General features: G+C 43.2%; 3 protein-coding genes across 5 annotated transcripts in view; 1 reads left to right on the top strand and 2 right to left on the bottom strand.

Moving 5' to 3' along the window:
* Positions 1-5,995: 5,995 nt before the first annotated feature.
* On the top strand, positions 5,996-9,746 carry LOC119301519 (ABC transporter G family member STR-like). The gene is made up of 4 exons (XM_037578499.1): positions 5,996-6,840; positions 6,951-7,130; positions 7,572-7,840; positions 7,981-9,746. Exons 1-4 carry the CDS (start codon positions 6,169-6,171, stop codon positions 9,569-9,571), a joined length of 2,712 nt encoding a protein of 903 aa, XP_037434396.1. The 5' UTR covers positions 5,996-6,168; the 3' UTR covers positions 9,572-9,746.
* A 575-nt stretch (positions 9,747-10,321) lies between these two features.
* On the bottom strand, positions 10,322-14,875 carry LOC119301518 (TPR repeat-containing thioredoxin TDX-like). 3 transcript variants are annotated; one of them, XM_037578498.1, is made up of 9 exons: positions 14,646-14,875; positions 12,987-13,103; positions 12,791-12,878; positions 12,555-12,635; positions 12,409-12,473; positions 12,182-12,322; positions 11,576-11,689; positions 11,178-11,208; positions 10,322-10,820 (listed from the first exon to the last, which is right to left on the bottom strand). In XM_037578498.1, exons 2-9 carry the CDS (start codon positions 13,086-13,088, stop codon positions 10,483-10,485), a joined length of 960 nt encoding a protein of 319 aa, XP_037434395.1. In that variant the 5' UTR covers positions 13,089-13,103; positions 14,646-14,875; the 3' UTR covers positions 10,322-10,482. The 3 variants fall into 3 exon arrangements, with proteins under 3 accessions (XP_037434395.1, XP_037434393.1, XP_037434394.1); XM_037578496.1 differs by having other exon boundaries at positions 14,679-14,875; XM_037578497.1 differs by having other exon boundaries at positions 12,987-13,100; positions 14,679-14,875.
* A 2,523-nt stretch (positions 14,876-17,398) lies between these two features.
* LOC119301517 (protein TIFY 6b-like) overlaps positions 17,399-19,847 on the bottom strand; it is a 3,236-nt gene continuing 787 nt past the window's right edge. The window contains exons 2-7 of the mRNA XM_037578495.1: positions 19,259-19,419; positions 18,888-19,162; positions 18,716-18,800; positions 18,275-18,626; positions 18,113-18,170; positions 17,399-17,978 (exon numbers count right to left, since the gene is read on the bottom strand). Of these exons, the coding sequence (XP_037434392.1) occupies positions 17,774-17,978; positions 18,113-18,170; positions 18,275-18,626; positions 18,716-18,800; positions 18,888-19,162; positions 19,259-19,419 (1,136 nt within the window). The 3' untranslated portion in view covers positions 17,399-17,773. The remainder of the gene's footprint in view (positions 17,979-18,112; positions 18,171-18,274; positions 18,627-18,715; positions 18,801-18,887; positions 19,163-19,258; positions 19,420-19,847) is intronic.

The raw sequence follows: 19,847 nt of genomic DNA, 5'->3' as shown, positions 1-19,847 counted from the left end.
ATATCCAAACATAGGCTTCCAATATATCAATATTTATGTCTCGACCATTTCGAGACTCCTTGTCATGTCCGTGATCACATCCGGGACTCCGAACAACCTTCGGTACATCAAAATGCATAAACTCATAATATAACTGTCATCGTAACCTTAAGCGTGCGGACCCTACGGGTTCGAGAACAATGTAGACATGACCGAGACACGTCTCCGGTCAATAACCAATAGTGGAACCTGGATGCTCATATTGGCTCCTACATATTCTACGAAGATCTTTTATCGGTCAGACCGCATAACAACATACGTTGTTCCCTTTGTCATCGGTATGTTACTTGCCCGAGATTCGATCGTCGGTATCCTATACCTAGTTCAATCTCGTTACCGGCAAGTCTCTTTACTCGTTCTGTAATACATCATCCCGCAACTAACTCATTAGTTGCAATGCTTGCAAGGCTTAAGTGATGTGCATTACCGAGAGGGCCCAGAGATACCTCTCCGACAATCGGAGTGACAAATCCTAATCTCGAAATACGCCAACCCAACATGTACCTTTGGAGACACCTGTAGAGCTCCTTTATAATCACCCAGTTACGTTGTGACGTTTGGTAGCACACAAAGTGTTCCTCTGGCAAACGGGAGTTGCATAATCTCATAGTCACAGGAACATGTATAAGTCATGAAGAAAGCAATAGCAACATACTAAATGATCGGGTGCTAAGCTAATGGAATGGGTCATGTCAATCAGATCATTCAACTAATGATGTGATCCTGTTAATCAAATGACAACTCTTTGTCCATGGTTAGGAAACATAACCATCTTTGATTAACAAGCTAGTCTAGTAGAGGCATACTAGTGACACTCTGTTTGTCTATGTATTCACACATGTATTATGTTTCCGGTTAATACAATTCTAGCATGAAAAATAAACTTTTATCATGATATAATGAAATAAATAATAACTTTATTATTGCCTCTAGGGCATATTTCCTTCAGCTGGCTTGCCTCCGGACTCTCCAGAGCAACAAGCGCCGAAGCAGGGAGCGACGGATGCAGAGGCAGAGGACAAGGAGGAGGAGCGAGGCGGATTCGGCGGCTCCTGCTGCCGGATTCGGCTGGACGACACGCTGGCCGAGTTTGAGGTGGCCCAAGGGGAGGAGGCGGCAGAACAGCAAGGCATCTTCGAGTTCATCCAGTCGAAGCTCGAGGGCGAGGCAAACCGCCGCTACCTCTGCGAGGCGGACGCAGAGCTGGAGGAAGTCCTCACGGACCTGGACTCCGACAAGGAGGCGGAGCTGTGGACGGATGCCGGAGGAGCCCCTATCAAGGTGTTTTTCTTAGGTACTGCTTGTGCTATCCCCAGTTTCCATTTTTATGAGTTTCAACATGTGTTTGCGCTAGGGTACGTGCATGTTTGTAAATGTGTGTTTTTAGAACATGTACAATGATGTTATTTTCGAAATGTCATATGGAAAAATGTTGAGGTGAAGTAGACAAAAATTCAAAGTAAAGTTGGTCTTCTCTTAATTAAAGATTAAAAGATGATCTCTTAGGAACCATGTCTCACCACATATTTTGCTATATTCAGATATTAAAACTAGAACCCAAATATCCAACGAACATTGGATATTTAGGCATGATAAATCAAACGTTTTTTATGAAAGATTATGTTTGACGAGGGTGGTAAGTTTAGTTAGCAAGCATGATAAATCTGTCTTACTACTTCTCTTTTTTTTTTGCTAGAAAATTGTCATGCTCGTCAACTGAACTGAATTTGTTATTCTCGCGCCAACATAAATTCCCACAAAAAAAATGTTTAATTTTCCATCCCTAAAATCTAACGTAGGATTTTTAGCATTTTCATAGAAATAAGACTAACAAATAATTTATTGTACACCATTTTTTATTGACATCTCTAAACTACATGATGGGCTTAAAGGTACGTGTACTTGCACTAAATCAGTTGGCGCTATGGATTTGCGGCCGCACAGGTGCTCATGTTCGGCGCTCTAAGAGGCTGTTTGGATTAAAGCCGTCGTCTGCCCAGCCTATTTTGGCGTTGACCAAGGCAGCGCGAGTCGTTTAGATGGGTTCCAATGTTTTGGCTCGCCTGCACGCCCCACCTTTTCCTCTTCTGCTTTTGCGCCAACGAACGGGCGAAACTGGGGCGACGAATGGCCGCCAACTTTTTGGCGCGCCTAGGATTTGGTGTGGGGCTCTGGGACAGAAACCAAACAACCCCTAAGTGCCGGTTAACTGTGCTGGCGCTCGCACGCGGTGCCTAGCGGGCCGGCAGCAACATGCTAAAAAGGAAGCGCCAAGAAAACATTAAGTGAGAAGGAGGAATCAAACCTAGCACCACATTGTCGATTGACGCCGTGCCGTGGTAACCACTAGATCGTCCATGACTTATTGTCTAATACCATGAGATTGTACCATCTAACCCTTTTAATACTGCACATAACATATATTATATACCTAGTGTAAATTATTTTCAAAAAGAAAACATAAATTTGCAAAAGAATTCATAAATTATAGAAAAACCATGAATTTAAAAGAAGTTCATTGATTTTGAAAAATAAGGATTAATAACATTCATAGAATTGGAAAAAAATCACAAAATGTGAAAAAAGTTCATCTATTATTGAAAAAATAGCTAATGGAATTTGAAAAGGAGTTCGTCGAATTTGAAGAAAAAATCCATTGATTTGAAAAAAGTACATCAAATTTTATTAAAATAAGTTCATCAAATTTCAAAAAAGTTCATCAATTTTAAAAAAAGTTCATTGATTTGAAAAAGGAAACAAGGAGGAAGCACCCGGCTGCAGCCCGAGTAGTAAAAATAGAGCCACAATAGTAACACTAGCAACCAGGCATCAAGGGAATTTCCTATTCGCCGCTCTCTGTGGCAAGAAGTCGCAGGTTCGCACACGCGGTCGATTCGATAGGTCGTATTGGACCGGCCTGTTTAAGCGCTTTCAGCGTTCCCGGTTTTCGGAACACGTTCCCAGACGTTTTTTTACGGTTTTGGGAACCTTCTAGAAGGTTCCTGAACCGGATTTCTTCCTTTTCTGTTTATCATTTTGTTTTTTTTCTGTTTCTTTTTTCCATTTCTCTCCTTGTTTCCTTTTCCTGTTTATTTTCTTTACCTATTTCCTTTTTGTTTCTTTTTTCTCCGATTTTCTTTTCATTTCATTTTCATGTTTCTTTCTAAGATTTCTTTTTGTTTTTCAAAAAATGTTCGCATTTTACAAATTTTGTTTATTTTTACGAAAAATGTTCCTGTTTTCAAATGTTGTTCATAGCTTGCAAAATTTGTTCGCTTTGTTTCAAAAAATGTTCATAATATCATGAAATGTTTCATTTTCAAATATTTCTTCAAAAATTCAAAAAATGTTCTTGCTTTAAAATTTTGTTCAGAATTTCATAATTTGTTCGCAACTTGAAAAAAGTTTCATGTTTTTCAAAAACATTTTCTGTAGTTCCAAATTTTTTGTTCGCATAGGTAAAAAATGTTCTTGTCTATAAAAATGTTCAGAAATTCAAAATATGTACGCACTTTTTCAACATATAGACCATTTTTTTAAATTTTTGAACAAATTTCAGGTTTGAGAACATTGTTTTGGAATGTTTCAAAAATCATTCATGTTTCAAAATTTGTTTGCAATTTTCAAAAATTGATCCTTTTTCAAATTTTATTTGGTAATTTTTTCTTTGAAAAAAGCACATCTTTAAAAAATTGTTCATCATTCTAAAAAAATGTTCCCGTTTTCAAAAAACATCACAAATTGAAAAATGTGCCTGTTCTCAGAATTTGTTCACAAATTAAAAAATGCTCCTCTTTTTTAAAAGTGTTCACAAAATCAAAAAATGTTCGCATTTTGTCAAAACTTGTTCATGATTGTGAATTTTTGTTCGGCATTTAACAAAATGTTCAGATATTTTCAGGATTTGTTCACAAATTCAAAATATGTTCCTGTGTTTAGTTTTTTTCAACAATTCAAAATATTGTTCACATTTTCAAAAAGCATGTCTGTTTTTATCAAAACTGATCGTAATTTTAAAATATGTTCCTGTTTTTCAATATTTGTCCACAATTTCAAATTTGTTCCTTTTTTAAAATTTGATTACATATTCAAAAATTGCTAAAAAATAAAACTCATGTGTTTTCGTAAAAAATGTTCTTACATTTAAAAATATATTCAGAAATTACTATTAAAGATCAAAAAGGGGAAAATAACCGGATCTGGTGATGTGACTAGTTCTATAGTATTCGCATTGCCATATCACCTCAAGCAGAAATCAGGCATAGTGGTTAGGTACCTCGCTATACAAGTGCGCGGTCGTGAGATTGATTCCTTCTTAGCCCCGACTGATTTCCGCAGTAAGCGGCACATAGGTGCTCCCGGCATCAAGCCTGGTAAGGTATCTCAAAAAACAGTAACAATAGCACGTCTCACCTCAAGGATGCCCTAAATGGGCGCCCATGATCATGCAGGTACACATGCACCAGTAACTTTTGGCCTCTTTATTTTTTACTTTTGAAAATATTATAAATAAATATATTACAAAAAATAATTTACTTGCTTCTTTAAAAAAACGTCATGAATTTTTAACAGTGTAAAAAAAGGTGTAATTTATAAATGATGTTGGTAGCATTCCAAAAAAATCATGACATTAAGAAATGTGCATGTGTTCCAAAATAATGTACGCGACATTTTAGAAAAATGGTATAGAACGTAAAACAAATATTGATGTAATTAAAAATGTTTTGTACTATTAAAATAGTATGTTACACTTTAAAAATATGTTTATGAAGTTTTTAAAAGTATTTATACAATGCAAAAAATGTTCATGTATTTAAAACTACGTTTGTGAAAATTAGAAGTGTTTGTACAATGTAAAAAATGTCCTCATAGCTTATAAAGTGTTTTGTATCATTCAATAAAAGGTTTCAACGTGTATTTGAGAAAACAATTAACATGTATTAAAAAAGAATTCAAAAACATGTATTTAAAACAATCAGGCATTTAAAAATTGTTAAACGTGTGTAAAAATACTTTAGATGTATAACAAAACTTTACAATCTGTACGATGAAACAGACATCAAAATGTTAGTCATTTATTTAGAAAATGTTAAACGTATATAAAAACATTTTTCTAATGTATACAAAAAATGTATAATGTGTATGAAAATTTTAGACATGTGTTAAGGAAATGAAAAAACAAAGAAAACCGAAGAGATTGACAAAAAAATCAAGAAACACGAAGAAAAATAGTAAAAAAAAAGGGAAATAAAGTAAAACCATTAGAAATAGAAATACAAAGAAAACTTATGCAAACAATGATTGATTAAAAAAGCCATTGAAAAAAACTCGCGTCTGCAGCTACAGTGCTAGACCGGCCCGGTAGCACCGCGCCAGAGGCGAGCCGGAGCTCTGCATCGCATTAGGCGGTAAACAGCTCTTGGCATGCATAGCGGGCCGCATACAGCCCGCTCCAACACCCAACGGGACGGACGCTGCGACCTGCGAGAGGAGAAATGCCAGACAAGACTGCGGCTAGAGACCGGGCGCCGATCGCCGGCTGGATTCCCGCAGATGAAGGTTGTCTCTCCTGCGACCGCGAGGAAATAAGCTGGGAATGTGTTTCCCGATTGCCGCCGCCGACGACGACGATGCCCCTCCGTAGTTGGTACGCTCCTCAAGACTCAGCTTCGAACGAATGCCAGCGGGAAACACTCGGCGGCAGATCAGAGTCACACTGCTCGCGAGGAGTTAGGCCACGAACTAGCTCAGCTCAGTTCTCTTCCCGTCGTTAACCCTGTGTAACTACGACCTGGTAATACTAGATGCTCTGCCGCTCCGTATTCTCCGTTGCCCAAATATTCAGCTTCAGCAGCATGCAGCAGAGGCTCTGAATCAGTCATCGTAATTCTGCGCCAGTCCAAGCTGCAGCAAGCCAGCAAAGGTAACCATTAGTGGAACTTGCAAGCCCCAAGAGAAGCACAGGCCAAGGCAGGCGCGGCGTGGCCGCCACCACTGCCTCAATATCAACGTCGCGGCAACGCGCCAAGGGCGCCACGCCCACCTGCGAAACCAAGGCGCGGCCAGCGGGAACATCGCCTCCAAAGCTTCTGGACGCAGGACAAAACACCTCGCGTTTGGCGGCCTGGGATGCGTCCACCGGCGCATCGCGTACTCAGAAATTTTCTTGTTTGCGGGCATCATATAAGGAATCAAGCGGGGCGAAGGGGAAGCCGCAAGCCCACCGCAGCAAAGATGCAGCAGCCGCAGCAGCAGCACAGGACGGCCATGCGGAGGGACGGCGAGAGAGAACACCGGAGGGCGGCGGCGGACGAGACGGCGCATCGGAGGGCGGCCGAGGCGCCTCCACGCCGCACGGAGAGGGCGGCCGAGGTGCTGCCCGCCGCCCACAGGACCGAGAGGGCGGGCGAGACGGCGGCCACCGCCCGGAGAGCGGCGGAGATGCCCGCCCGCCGGACGGAGAGGAAGAAGAGCCTGGAGAGCCTCCTGGACGCCGCGGACGTGCGGGGGAAGCGCGGCGGCCCCGTGCCGGCCGTCGGCGAGAAGATCACCACCTTCCCCGGCCAGGGGCTCGAGTTCAAGAACCTCTCCTACAGCGTCATCAAGAAGCAGAAGAAGGACGGGGTCAAGATCAAGAAGGAGGTGTACCTGCTCAACGACATTTCCGGGCAAGCGCTCCGCGGCCAGGTCACCGCCATCCTCGGCCCCAGCGGCGCCGGCAAGTCCACTTTCCTCGACGCCATTGCCGGGAGGATCGCCAAGGGGAGCCTCGAAGGGTCTGTCAGCATCGACGGACGACCCGTAAGATTTTTTAACACTCGACTCGATGGTTATGTTGCATTTTCATTACAAGAAGAGACAAAAAGAACAAACGGTGGAGTTTCTTATGCTCTGAACTGAAACTTGATCAGGTCACCACGAGCTACATGAAGCAGATTTCCTCTTACGTGATGCAAGACGATCAGCTGTTTCCCATGCTTACGGTGCTGGAGACGCTCACGTTTGCAGCTGAGGTCAGGCTCCCGCCATCCCTCTCAAGGGCTGAGAAGCTCAAGAGGGTGTGGGAACTCATTGAGCAGCTTGGTCTGCAGGTAACCCCTAATTCTCCCTACTCAAGCATCCCTAAATGAGTCAACCAATAATAATGGTTCAATTTATGCACTGCTTTGCCACATTCTGAACCTTAAATTGATCACATAAGCATCTCTAGCGACAATACTAGTTCAGAACTCTCATGTTTCCTAATTTATTGTTTGACTAGCAAGGAGTGCGTGCGTTGCTACGAACCACAATAAAATTTGTTCAATTATGGCTCAAAGTTTGTTAAGTAATTCCAAAATCATGTTAGATTGTAATCCTGCGCAAATATGCGATGCAACTGTCCAATAGTAGCTACGAATCGCAACCGAACTTCAGAAGCTTAGTGGGCACAGTAATAATCCAATAATATCTGGTCCACCGGAACTACATGAAAAATAGTTCCTGAGAAAATTATTCAGATTTTTGACAAGCATACCCTTGCCGAATGACAGACAACCGCTCACACATACATTGGGGATGAAGGGGTGCGAGGGGTCTCTGGCGGGGAACGCCGCAGAGTGTCGATCGGCACAGACATCATCCATAAGCCATCTCTCTTGTTTCTCGACGAACCAACCTCCGGCCTCGACTCCACTAGTGCACACAGTGTGGTGGAGAAAGTGAAGGATATCGCAAGAGGAGGAAGCATTGTGCTCATGACTATCCATCAACCATCTTTCAGGATCCAGATGCTTCTCGACAGAATTGTCATCCTTGCAAGGTAGTATTCCATTTTTATTCAATCTGGTGCTCTCAGGCCTGTTAATAACTTCCCATTGTGGCTGTTAATGGTTACATTGCATTCCAGTCGTATTGCACTATGCTATATACTCTTCTAACTGGTTCAATTATTTCATCCAGAGGACGACTGATCTATCTAGGCAACCCAACCACACTTCCCACATACCTTGCTGGATTCGGCCGGCCAGTACCTGAGGGAGAGAACAGCATGGAGTATCTACTGGATGTCATCAAGGAGTACGATGAATCGACACTGGGACTTGAGCCTTTGGTTGCATACCAGAGGGATGGCAGCAAACCCACTGAAGCTGCGAAGACTCCGGTGCCGAGAACACCGAGGACACCATACCAGAAGTCAGTCCAGTTCAGGCAAATGCAACTCAAAAGCAACCAGTTTTCACTTGCAAGCGCAACGCCTCATGCTAACCCCTTCTCAAACTTTGAGTCCTACAATATTGATGACGAGGAGGGTGATTTCGACAATTCTCTTGAGAGAAAAATACAGACACCGATGCATCCTGCAAACTCGGGCTACCACCCAAGATTAGCTTCACAGTTCTACAAAGATTTCTCAGTCTGGGTTTACAATGGTGTCGCAGGGACGCCGCAGCGCAGGCCAACTTGGACTCCAGCTCGAACACCGGCAAGGACCCCAATGTCAAGCTACCAGCGAAGCCGTGTGAATACGCCGCACAGGTCAATTCCTCCGTCTCCCCAAGAACCAGTGTTCAAGCCAGAAGAGCCAGACTATGAGGAGCAGGGGCTTGACATTGAGCCACTAGATGCACCAGAGGACGGGCCCAAGTTCGCCAATCCTTGGCTCAGGGAGGTGGCTGTACTTTCATGGCGTACCGCACTGAATGTCGTGCGCACACCGGAGTTGTTCCTCTCTCGTGAGATTGTGCTCACCGTCATGGCGCTCATCCTCTCGACGCTGTTCCATCGCCTCAGCGGTTCCGATTTCCTGACCATCAACCGCATCCTCAACTTCTACATCTTTGCAGTCTGCCTCGTCTTCTTCTCCTCGAATGATGCAGTGCCAACATTCATCCAGGAACGCTTCATCTTCATCCGCGAGAGGTCACACAATGCATACCGTGCTTCGACCTACGTGATCTCCTCCCTCATTGTCTACCTTCCCTTCTTCGCCATCCAGGGCTTCACCTTTGCGGTGATCACAAAGTTCATGCTCCACCTGAATAGCAGCTTGCTCTACTTCTGGATCGTCCTCTTTGCGTCGCTCATCACAACAAATGCCTATGTGATGCTGGTGAGCGCGCTTGTTCCGAGCTACATCACTGGCTACGCCGTCGTGATTGCAACGACGGCGCTCTTCTTCCTCACCTGCGGGTTCTTCCTGAAGCGGAACAAGATCCCGATTTACTGGAGATGGCTTCACTACATCTCCGCAATCAAGTACCCGTTTGAGGCGTTGCTCGTCAACGAGTTCAAAGGCGGCCATTGCTACACCGGCACAAAAAATCAGCTGTCACCAGGACCTCTAGGAGAAATCAAGTTGAGTGGCCTTCATGATCAACTGAACCCAAACATCACAACATGTCCCCTGATAGGCCAGGATGTGCTCACCTCCATGGACATCACAATGGACAGCATCTGGGTTGATGTTGCAATCCTCCTTGCCTGGGGTGTGCTCTATCGGCTCTTCTTCTATGTGGTCCTCAGATTCTACTCCAAGAATGAGAGGAAGTAAATAGCTCTCCAGCAAAGGCATACCAAATATGTATCCCATATCTCTTTGTGTGCATTTGTGATCTTTCTCATTCTCTTTTGGCAGAATGCATTTGTTATCTCCTTTCAGCACATTGCTACCAGCTTTAATCTATGTAATGGAAAGTTTGCCTTCAAAAGCATCAAGCGAAAGCCAACATCATTCTTTCTTATTTTGACTAGTTCAGGTAGATGTGCCCCAGAGGCTGCACCGTGCAGCATTTTGTTGTAGGTCGCCATGCAATCATGCAGGAAGTCATACTGTGATGTGCTCTTACATATAAGAACCATAGAATATGTAATTGGCACACATTTTACAATGAATAACTTACAAAACAAAGGTGTGGAATATTGTTATCAAATGTTGTATTTATTTCTCCGTTAGGTTTACAAAAGCTACTGCATCAATTATCAATGGACACGGACAAGCAAACTATGATGGCATCAACAGCAAATCAGATTCACACAAGTAGTCTACAATATGAGAAATACTTTTCAGAGATCGAATGAGGAATGTTGAAGCTATTAGATTTTGTGAATTAAAAACACATAACAACATAGGTAGAACAAGGTACAGACTCACAGTACTACTAACAAGAAATATAGTTCATTTTAGACAGAAAGCTAAAAGAATCCTGCAAAAGCAACTTTAGTTTTGTAGGTAAACTTTCAACATGTAGATTGCTAGAGTAACTTTCCATGGAACATCAAAATACATACTCTCTCGGGTGTATGTGCATGCACCACGACCACTACTAAAGCACAAAAATTAATACTATATGAAAATACAGAGACAGCCAGAATTTCCACACATGTAGGTCAATTTTTATTCATAACCACTCATTTATTGAGTTGAGTCCATATGAGTACAACATGGGAGTAACATGATACAGCTCACTGTTTACGAGAGCCATGCTCCGCAATTTTTCTCTCAAGGCCGGTCTTGTCAGCCCCGACAACCTTATCAATCTCTTTGCCATTTATCACACAGGAGAATGTTGGAACACTTGAGACATTCCAGCGATGGGCAATATTGCCTTGTTGATCAATGTCCAGCTTAAGGAATACGACATTTCGGTGCTGTTCAGATAAGCTTTTGTAAACAGGGCCCATAAAACGACATGGTCCACACCATGTTGCAGTAAAATACAGAATCACAAGCTTCGACAGTTTTGACGCGGCTGTAAATATTTCTTCCAGTTGATTAGATGAGTGGATAGTGATCACATCACCTGATAGAACATCACAAAATAATATGTGCGTCAGACATATTAAATCCAGCATCAGCAACAATATATCACTTCACTTTGAAGAGGAAATGTTATCAGAACACAGAAAGCAAGCAAAAAATATTGTGTATACTTCCTTCGAATGTTTGTATATACTCCCTCCGTTCTTAAATATAAGTCTTTTTAGAGATTTCAATAAGAACTACGTACGGATGTATATAGACATATTTTAGAGTGTAGATTCACTCATTTTGCTTCGTATGTAGTCCGTATTTGAATCTATAAAAAGACTTATACTTAGGAACGGAGGGAGTATAAGTCTGTATGGAGATAATCTAACAAATTATATACGAAACTTACCAGGCTTTAGAATAGCAGAAGCAGCAGACACCTGTGTAACACAATGTATATGAAAACATTAGTATACAGAAGTTGCTTGAGGTATCAAGACAGTCACAACAATACCAAACATGGTTTGAGTATTTGTAAAGACCTTCCTACTAATTACTCCCTCCGTTTCTAAATATAAGCCTATTTAGAGATTTCAATATGGACTATATACGGATGTATATAGACATATTTTAGAGTGTAGATTCACTCATTATGCTCCGTATGTGGTCCATATTGGAATGTCTAAAAAGACTTATATTTAGGAACAGAGGGAGTAAACGAGTTTCAGTCTTAATGATAACACTCGGAAACACAAAGGATTTGTAGAGACCTTCCTACTTCTATCAACCATTCGGAAAGATGATTACCTCCTCAGCATGCCTACGCTGTCTTTCCAAGTCAGCTTTTTTCATGTCCCTCTCTTTACGCAGGCGTTCATACTTTTTCTTGTGCTCCTCAATTTTGTGTACATTGGGTTCAACCTGTACATGGGAATGCATGTCTGAGACACAGCTTTACTTCAAGTGGAAATGATCAGTGTCCTCCCTACTCTCCTTTTTTTCCATGGTAGGCTATGTTAACAGGAGTGCGGCGATTTGGAGCTCAGGGAATGCATTGAAACGTGAGGCTTTTGCGTTTTCTCGAGAGAAAAAAAGGCTCCATGATCCCAGAAATTAAAAAAAATCAAAAATCATATCAAAAGTTTTGAAAAAATCCTAAAATAATTCCACATGTATGTATATATATATATAGAGAGAGAGAGAGATGTAATATGCAGTGTAAAATTCCATTAATAACTACTTTTGTGAGCTACATAAAAAAATGTGGATTTGTAAAAGAAACAGAGTATGTGATGTTTGCTATCTTCAACAAATTTTAACACCTCAATATTTATTTTCGAATTTCTCGAAAGTCCAGGATCACTAAGCCCGGGGTCCAAAGGGCATTTTGGATGTTAATGGTTAATATCTTACCTTCTTAAGCTCTGAGCTGATCTCTTCATCAAAATCCAATTTTGCTGCCAAGTGTAGGTCATGAGCAGCATCTTCCCACTTCCCAAGCATAGCTTTTGCCATCCCTCGTGATTTATATCCTTTAGCAGAATCTGGATTTATCTGAGCAAGTACACATTACACAGGAACTTGATTGTGAGCATATCTATGGACAGCAATGGGATTTATTATCCATGAGGCATCCAAACCTGTAATGCTGCCTCCGCATCAAGAATCGCTGCATTTGGTTTCTTCATCTTCACAAAAACACCAGCTGCATAAAGTGCATCAAAGATAAGAGCGCCATACAAAGTCAAGATCAAATTGAAGGATTACATATAGTAACTCTTGATACCCCTGGCTGCATAGAGGATAGCTGAAGTGGGGTTCAGCAAGATGGCCTCCGTCAGGTGCTCGACTGCTTCGTCCAGTTTACCTAATACACAAATCCACATTTATTCAAATATTCAAATAGGAGGAGAACTTTCAGTATCTAGTTTCACCAAACTACAAAAGCTCACATCCATTCTCTTATATTGCATATGCAAAGATTAATTGCCTCACATCCCTGTGAAAATAATTAAACCTTACCTTCTGAAAGCGCATCAACACCCTTCTTTTTGTAGAGCTGTGCCTTGTCGCGCATTTCTTCAGAGACTTCAACCGATGGATCTCCCATCTGTAACAGATAAGGGAAAAGCACAACATCAATTTTCCACACCACCAGCACAGAACATATGGTTGATGGTTCTATCAAAAACAAACGACTTTTCACCCAAATCCTGACCTTCTGCAGAGGATCATTGTCTGGCTCAACAACTTCCCCTTCCAATTCAATGTCCGACTCCATGGTTTCATCCTCGAAGCTGTTCTCTCCCACCTTCGCCATGCCTTCTGATGCCTTCTGCAAAAAACAAAATTCACTAAAGTTCAACTAATCTGTAAAGTTTTTGTTTGAATAACTTGCACAAAACCAACTACTAGGACTAACTGCATCCAACATAAAGAACCAATAAAGATAATCTTGCACATCAATGACGCCCAAATCATCAACAATATGGTGTCAGCGGTACACAATGAAGATACCAAGAAAGATTACCGGAAACCTAGCTCCAAGGCTGAGAACAGGACCAAGAAGCATGTCAAGCACAACAGAACCAATAAACTTCATCGGAAAAAAAGGGAGAGGGGGACCGGGGGTACTAAAGGCTTTGTCGAAGTCCATAACAAAATGGTTTCTTCGATACTTCCTCTCACTTTGGTGGCAACGGGATAAGCAAAGAATGCGAGCGAGCGAGATCACTTGATGAGGTTTCCACAAAGAAGAAGAGGGAGGGATGGTGGAGGAGACTAGGTTTGGAGAGGCAACGAGCGATGAGAAACTGCAGCTGGGCCACCACCGCATCGTCCAGACCATCGTCCCATGGAGATGTAGATTAGATGTATCTTTTGTGCTCATTATTTTTATCTGCCAGATCGGCCATGGGTATTTATGTAGGGATTGTCTTGTGCATAAGTCTTATTCAGAGAAACTGTATACTTCCATATACTCCCTCCGTTCCTAAATATAAGTCTGTTTAGAGATTCCACTAAAAACTACATACGGATGTATATGGACATATTTTAGAGTGTAGATTCACTCATTTTGCTCCGCATGTAGTACATAGTGGAATCTCTAAAAAGACTAATATTTAGAAACGGAGGGAGTAATATTTTGTGAAATACTTCCATCATAAAACCATGTCGAAATCGATTCTCGCAATACATGTGTAGATGATGTGCAAAATTTGCATGATCGCCCAAATACCATAGGCTGCGATATTTTCCACGCATGAGGGGTGACGTTGACAACGTGGGAGATTGTTACAATTCAATTTGAGCTGAGAGGATTTCCGCGTATAATTAGGTTTGCATATTTGTACATGATTATGCTTTTAACATCGATGACAGAATTACCAACCACGGAGTTTGTAGCTTTGGTGCAAGTGATAGTTTATAGTTGCGTTTATATGAACAGTGGTTGCTTCTCATGCAAGAGGAGCTTGGAACTGAATTGGGCAACAGAACCATGACAGAATTTCAGGAAGGGCAGCGCGCAACTCACTCAACCATGGGAGAATCAATACTCTATAAACTAAAATCGCCGCACCGAATCCACAACCAGGAGAACCTAGTACCCAGATTTTTGCAATCTACCAGATGCTACAGCCACAGGCAGAATGAACTACTTCATCGGCCCGCAATAAACGCTAGAGAATTTTACCAGCGCACGTTCGCAACGAAATTCAGATACGACGCACATGTTACGAAGCTGAATCAGCAACGGGGGTGCCCAAATCTGAGCACGGCCAAATCAAACATCACGAAGGCTCGCAACTAGGTCGGAGCACATGTATATACTGCTCAAAATTGCACACCGTGGACGGGGAAATTCTAGGGTAAGTACCAGCGCAGATCGAGGAGGAGGCAAGGCGCTGACCTTGTCTTGACGAGGAGCCGATGCCGCCGCACGGAGCAGGTCCTCGCGGTCGAGAGGGCCGGTGTTCCTCGTTGGAGCCCTGACGGCCGCCGTGTCCTAGCTTGGACTTGGTAGAACGACCGAGGTAGACTCGCCCTAGCCGCCGGCCGTTCTTAGTCGGAGCTGTCGGGTCTGTCTCGCGGTCACGGCCGTTCGGTGCAACAACCGTGCAAGTTCTTTACTCGCCAACACTAGTTGTGGGCCTTTCCTTTTTTTTAGGTTAATTTGTGGGCCCTTTAGTAGCAAGTGCTAGTTGTGGCCCGTTTAGACAGAACCCATGCATCCACGGTTGGCCCGAAGCCCGTGCCTGAAAAGTTAAATAAGAAGGGTGAGTTTTTCTCAAAAAAGAAGGGTGAGTTTTTCTCAAAAGAAAAAATAAGGGTGAGTAAAAATTGTACGCCCTCCGTTCCTAAATATTTGTCTTTCTAAAGATTTCAACAAGTGACTACATATGAAGAAAAATGAGTGAATCTACACTCTAAAATAAGTCTATATACATCCGTATGTGATAGTCCAAATATCTAGGAACAAAGGGAGTATTTATCTTTTTAGAGATTTCAACAAATGAATACATACAGAGCAAAATAAGTAAATCTAAACTCTAAAATATGTCTATATACATCCATATGTATTAGTCCATTTGAAATCTCTAAAAAGACAAAAATTTAGGAACGGAGAGAGTACATTGCAACATGAAAACATTGACAATGTGCAGAGGAATTTGCCGAGATTTGTCTGAAAAGGCTCCAAACATGAAATTCAACATATACAATCAACGAAACTACAAACCAATCACTCAAATGAAATCAGATTGTCGACTTGCATCTTTTTCATGTACAGCTTATCTCGAATCGAAGCACCGCTGTGTAGATTAAAAGAGACTAAGCGAAGAAGTAAGAGGTTGATGAGAACATAACCAAGTACAACCAGCTACACCCATGGACCATGTGTCATCTAGTTTGCATGGCAAGAGCCATCCACGTGCGCTTCATTGCATCGCTCGGGCCTGACTCGTTGAAAATGCTCGATTCGAGCATTTCTCCTCAATTAGGCCCGGAGATGCTTTAAACATCACAGGAGGCGAGATTTTGATGCAAAGCACACAAGCAAATAAACTAAAACTACATTCCATGGGTCTAATTGAACCTCATGCGGGCTACCAAATGCGTCAATGGCGTCCAGAAAAGACTGAAGTCATGGAGCGCTGAGATTCACAAAATCATCACCGATGCCTAACTACCAAGGATATGTCATCTATTGATAAACTTTTTTTGTGTGAGAGGCTAAAAGGATAATCTATCTTAGTAAGATACATTGAATATCAAAAAATGAGATCTAATCCTCGCTGGACTAGAGGTATGATCACTCCAATCATCATCTAAGGCATGCCTTATTCTTAGGTATCTTAATATTTTGTCACCTAAACTCACCTAAACCCAATTTCTTATGACGTTGCACTCTGTCCTTAGATGGGAGTATAGTTTTAAAAATGGTGCAAGCGCAGTAAGTACCACACTAAAAGCAGCGCAATACACATGTCTATAATAGAAATAATAGAATCTTTAAGACACATCCAAATTAACAGTCTATGAGAAGATGGACGGTAGATAACCAATTGCCCGGGTCCATTTAACTCATTTCCTTTCTGTACTCGATACATGGGGGCATGGATTTTTGTCTCCTGATGGACAGTAAAATCTGGGGGAAATAATAAGAGACAAGAATGAATTTTTTTTAGCAACAAACATGTTTGGACGTTCCACTACGTGAATTTTCATGAAGAGAACACATTGACAACACTATGATAGGAAAAAAAAACTGTACTCCAAAAGGCTATCATTAAAAGCAATTTTTACCCAGCTCACCGGCCTGAATTCCATTGTTTCACAAAAATTTACACGTAGATAGAACACCAAGCAATCTTTATTGCCAAAATAGTTTATTGCTTTTTTAACCTTTCTACTTTTTTTACTGTTTATGGCGGGTGCATCTGAGCTGGGGAGTAAATTAGCACCGAGACTGAGAGTACCTATATTCTCACACTTACCCGCGACGAGTGAGAATCTTTAAAAGTGCTCGACCAAAAAAGGAACTGCACGTTAAAAGGGCCATTTTCTCAACCTGTGAGCTCAGCTGGGAAAATATCAAGAAACCCAAAGCAATAACCACTAGTACAAGCAATTTGGGGGCATCTTTCTTGGAATTCCCAACAAAATGTAGTACGTACTGTACGGTCAAAGTAAGCCCATGAAGCTTTCAGTGTTCATCTGGAGAGGTTGAAGAAATAAAACAACCAACGGAGAATAAAATAAAAGGAAAGGAAAGTGTTCATCTGGAGAGGTTGAAGAAATAAAACAACCAACGGAGAATAAAATAAAAGGAAAGGAAAGGAAAAGAAAGAACATACGTACAGTACATCCATTCATTGCGTTGCGGGGTACCATCTGGCATCCACAGCTTCAAGCAAAACCGCCTAAATTAAAGTATCCCCGTAGTGGCTGGCCCAGGGTGGTTATCTGAAGCCAGATCTGACCTAGACAGCTCTACAATTAGATACAGATATTCACACAGCGCTGTAGTGCACAAATGTTTCAATAGCTCTTGTATTGTATCCCGCGGCCTGTAGAAGTTGGTAAAAACAGAAGAAGAACAAGAACAGCACACAGCTCTGCGACCCATGGTGGAAATTTGTAAGCCTATAATTTTCATACTGCTAAATCAACATGTTTCTTTCTTCTGCAATACAATGGGCGCAGGGGCAAAGCAAAAAAATAACAATCAAGAGTCTGCAAGCGACAGCTCCCTTGTTAGTTAGGTGGGGTGTTGCACCAGCTAGGCCAGCATTACAGGTTGCGAGCTAACCAAAACAAAACACATCATAAACAAGAATAACAACATCATCAATAACATATATCATGCTGCCTGCCTTTTCCCAATATCCCTTCCCTCCTCCTGCCTGCCTGCCTGCCTGCCTGCCTGGATGCAAAATCTTCTTATTGCGGTTTTGCATCAGCCATCGTGGTTGAATCTATGGACAACCGGAAGATCATATCGGATCAGATGTGTAATTTTGTACTCGGGGACTCCCCGCTAAAGCTGATGTTCCTGGGCCGGCCTAGGCGCAGCGACTCTTCATGGTTGCTTGAGAAGGCGATCTCTGTGCACGATGAGGACTTGCTGTTGTTGTCGTTGGCGCTTCCGACCGTGTCGCTGCTCTCCATCGGGCTCTTGGCTGATGGATATGGCGCCGTAGTCGTCACCCTGCAAAACAAGCACGAAGACATGATGAATATCAGCCTATGATCACAAATACAGGCTATGGTATGTAGCTTAGTTCACTGGTAAATGTTCTGCAACACTCGGATAGTGAAGACTGAATTCTAAGGTTGTAGTACCTTTCTTTCCTTTTCTCCAAGAATCGGGCAAGGGATGCCTTCCGAGCTTGAGGAACAGCTGAAACAAAAAATAGCAACGTCAATACAGCATCCAGCGTATCAATTCAACAGACATACTAAACATCATCAAACAGCACAAGGTGCACGCGTAAGCATCCATACCTCTTGGCATAATACTTGCTGCAGTGGTGGACGCTAGTGTCGACGACGAGGGCTGACTTGTGGGAGGCACAACCAACTGGCCTGAAGATTTTGGCACTGCGGAATCGGTGTTGGAGCTAGATGTGCTCTTGGGGAGACATGCAGCTTGAGACATGATGGACATCGGTTTGGAAATGGCTGGCAAAGGAGGTGAAACACGCTGTGGTATCTGAGCTAGCATCTGCTTTGCAGGTGAAGCCTCAGGGGCGGCGAGTTTAGCCGGAGTGAAAAAGGTTGCATCTGGGCTGCGAGTAACAGTAGTGGGTGCGGTTGGAAGAGATCCTCTGCTAGCCAAGAACATAAGCTCCTGAGCCTGTAATGAACGGGAACAATTATTCAGCTTAGCCAACAAACCTAAACGACATGAAAATGCATTACCAATAAGAAGAAATTGTGCTGTACCTTTTCTGCTGAGACGTTGTTGAATACATTGACAGAACCAGCATAGAAGATAGTTAATTGCGCTGTCTTTGGCTTCGGCGTGTCCCTTTATTACAAATAAGTTAAGTTATGTTTCAGTCTAAAGTTGGGATTTACAGATATTTCTGTGAATCAAACAGGGCAAATTATCTACCTTGATTTATAGACACCAACAGTCGAAGCAGCCACCGCATTGTTCATCACGAAAGGCGGTTGTTTGAACGGGCTACCAGCAGCAACACCGTTCGGGAGGTTAGGCGAACTCTGAACCCTGAACATGGGATTGTTGGGATTGAACGGCGACGACATTGGAATCACTCTAGCACCATTAGGAGCATGCTGGTGCTGCTGCGGAGGCTGCCCGCCGTAAGCCGCACGCGCGGCGGCGGCGTACTGCACGCTGCCGTGGCTCTCAGCACCAAACGATCTCTGCACAACCATAACGAGCACACAACAATTAGCAAAACTGGCAGGCAGACATGAACCGTGCGTGCATAAATCGAGAGCAGCAGCAGCTCCAGCTACCTGTGGCGTCAGGACGCGGGAGGCCTGCTGCTTGGGGTAGGCGAGCTCGCCCTGCTGCTCCTCCCTCGGCGCCGACCTGAAGGACATGACCGCCGGCGCGGCCCCGGCCCTGCCAGCGAAGGACCAATCCATGGGCGGCACTCCTCCTCCCCCAAAGTAAGCTGCGGATTGCACACACAGACAGAGAGACAATTCTGAGTTAGGCTCGGACGACGGCGTACATATAGGAGGGCGGACGCGCACGGATCCGTTAAACATCCCCATCCCAGCAGCGAGGCGGAGGCTAATCGGAATCAGCAAAGCCACATGCGCGGCCACCGGAAAGATTTGGCGTGTCCCTCCATCCCTGGAACCAGAACCGTCGCTTCCCCGAGGCGCCATCCGCGGCGAGGGAGCCGCCGAAAGGAATTCCGTAGCCCATACCTAACGCGCTCGCCTTTCCCGAAAACAAGAGAAGAAGATGGGGAGCGGAGGGAACTGACAGAAAGGCGAGAACGAATTGAGCCCGCCCGGCACCGCCAGCAGGTGAATCAGGCGGCCAGACACGGCGCCGTGGCGGTGGCGCGACGGTGAGAGGAGAAAACAAAAT

This window comes from Triticum dicoccoides, chromosome 5A (genome assembly GCF_002162155.2).
Source record: "Triticum dicoccoides isolate Atlit2015 ecotype Zavitan chromosome 5A, WEW_v2.0, whole genome shotgun sequence".
Taxonomy (NCBI): domain Eukaryota; kingdom Viridiplantae; phylum Streptophyta; class Magnoliopsida; order Poales; family Poaceae; genus Triticum; species Triticum dicoccoides.
Note: the sequence above shows the minus strand (reverse complement) of the source record. Positions and strands in the feature narration are given on the sequence as shown.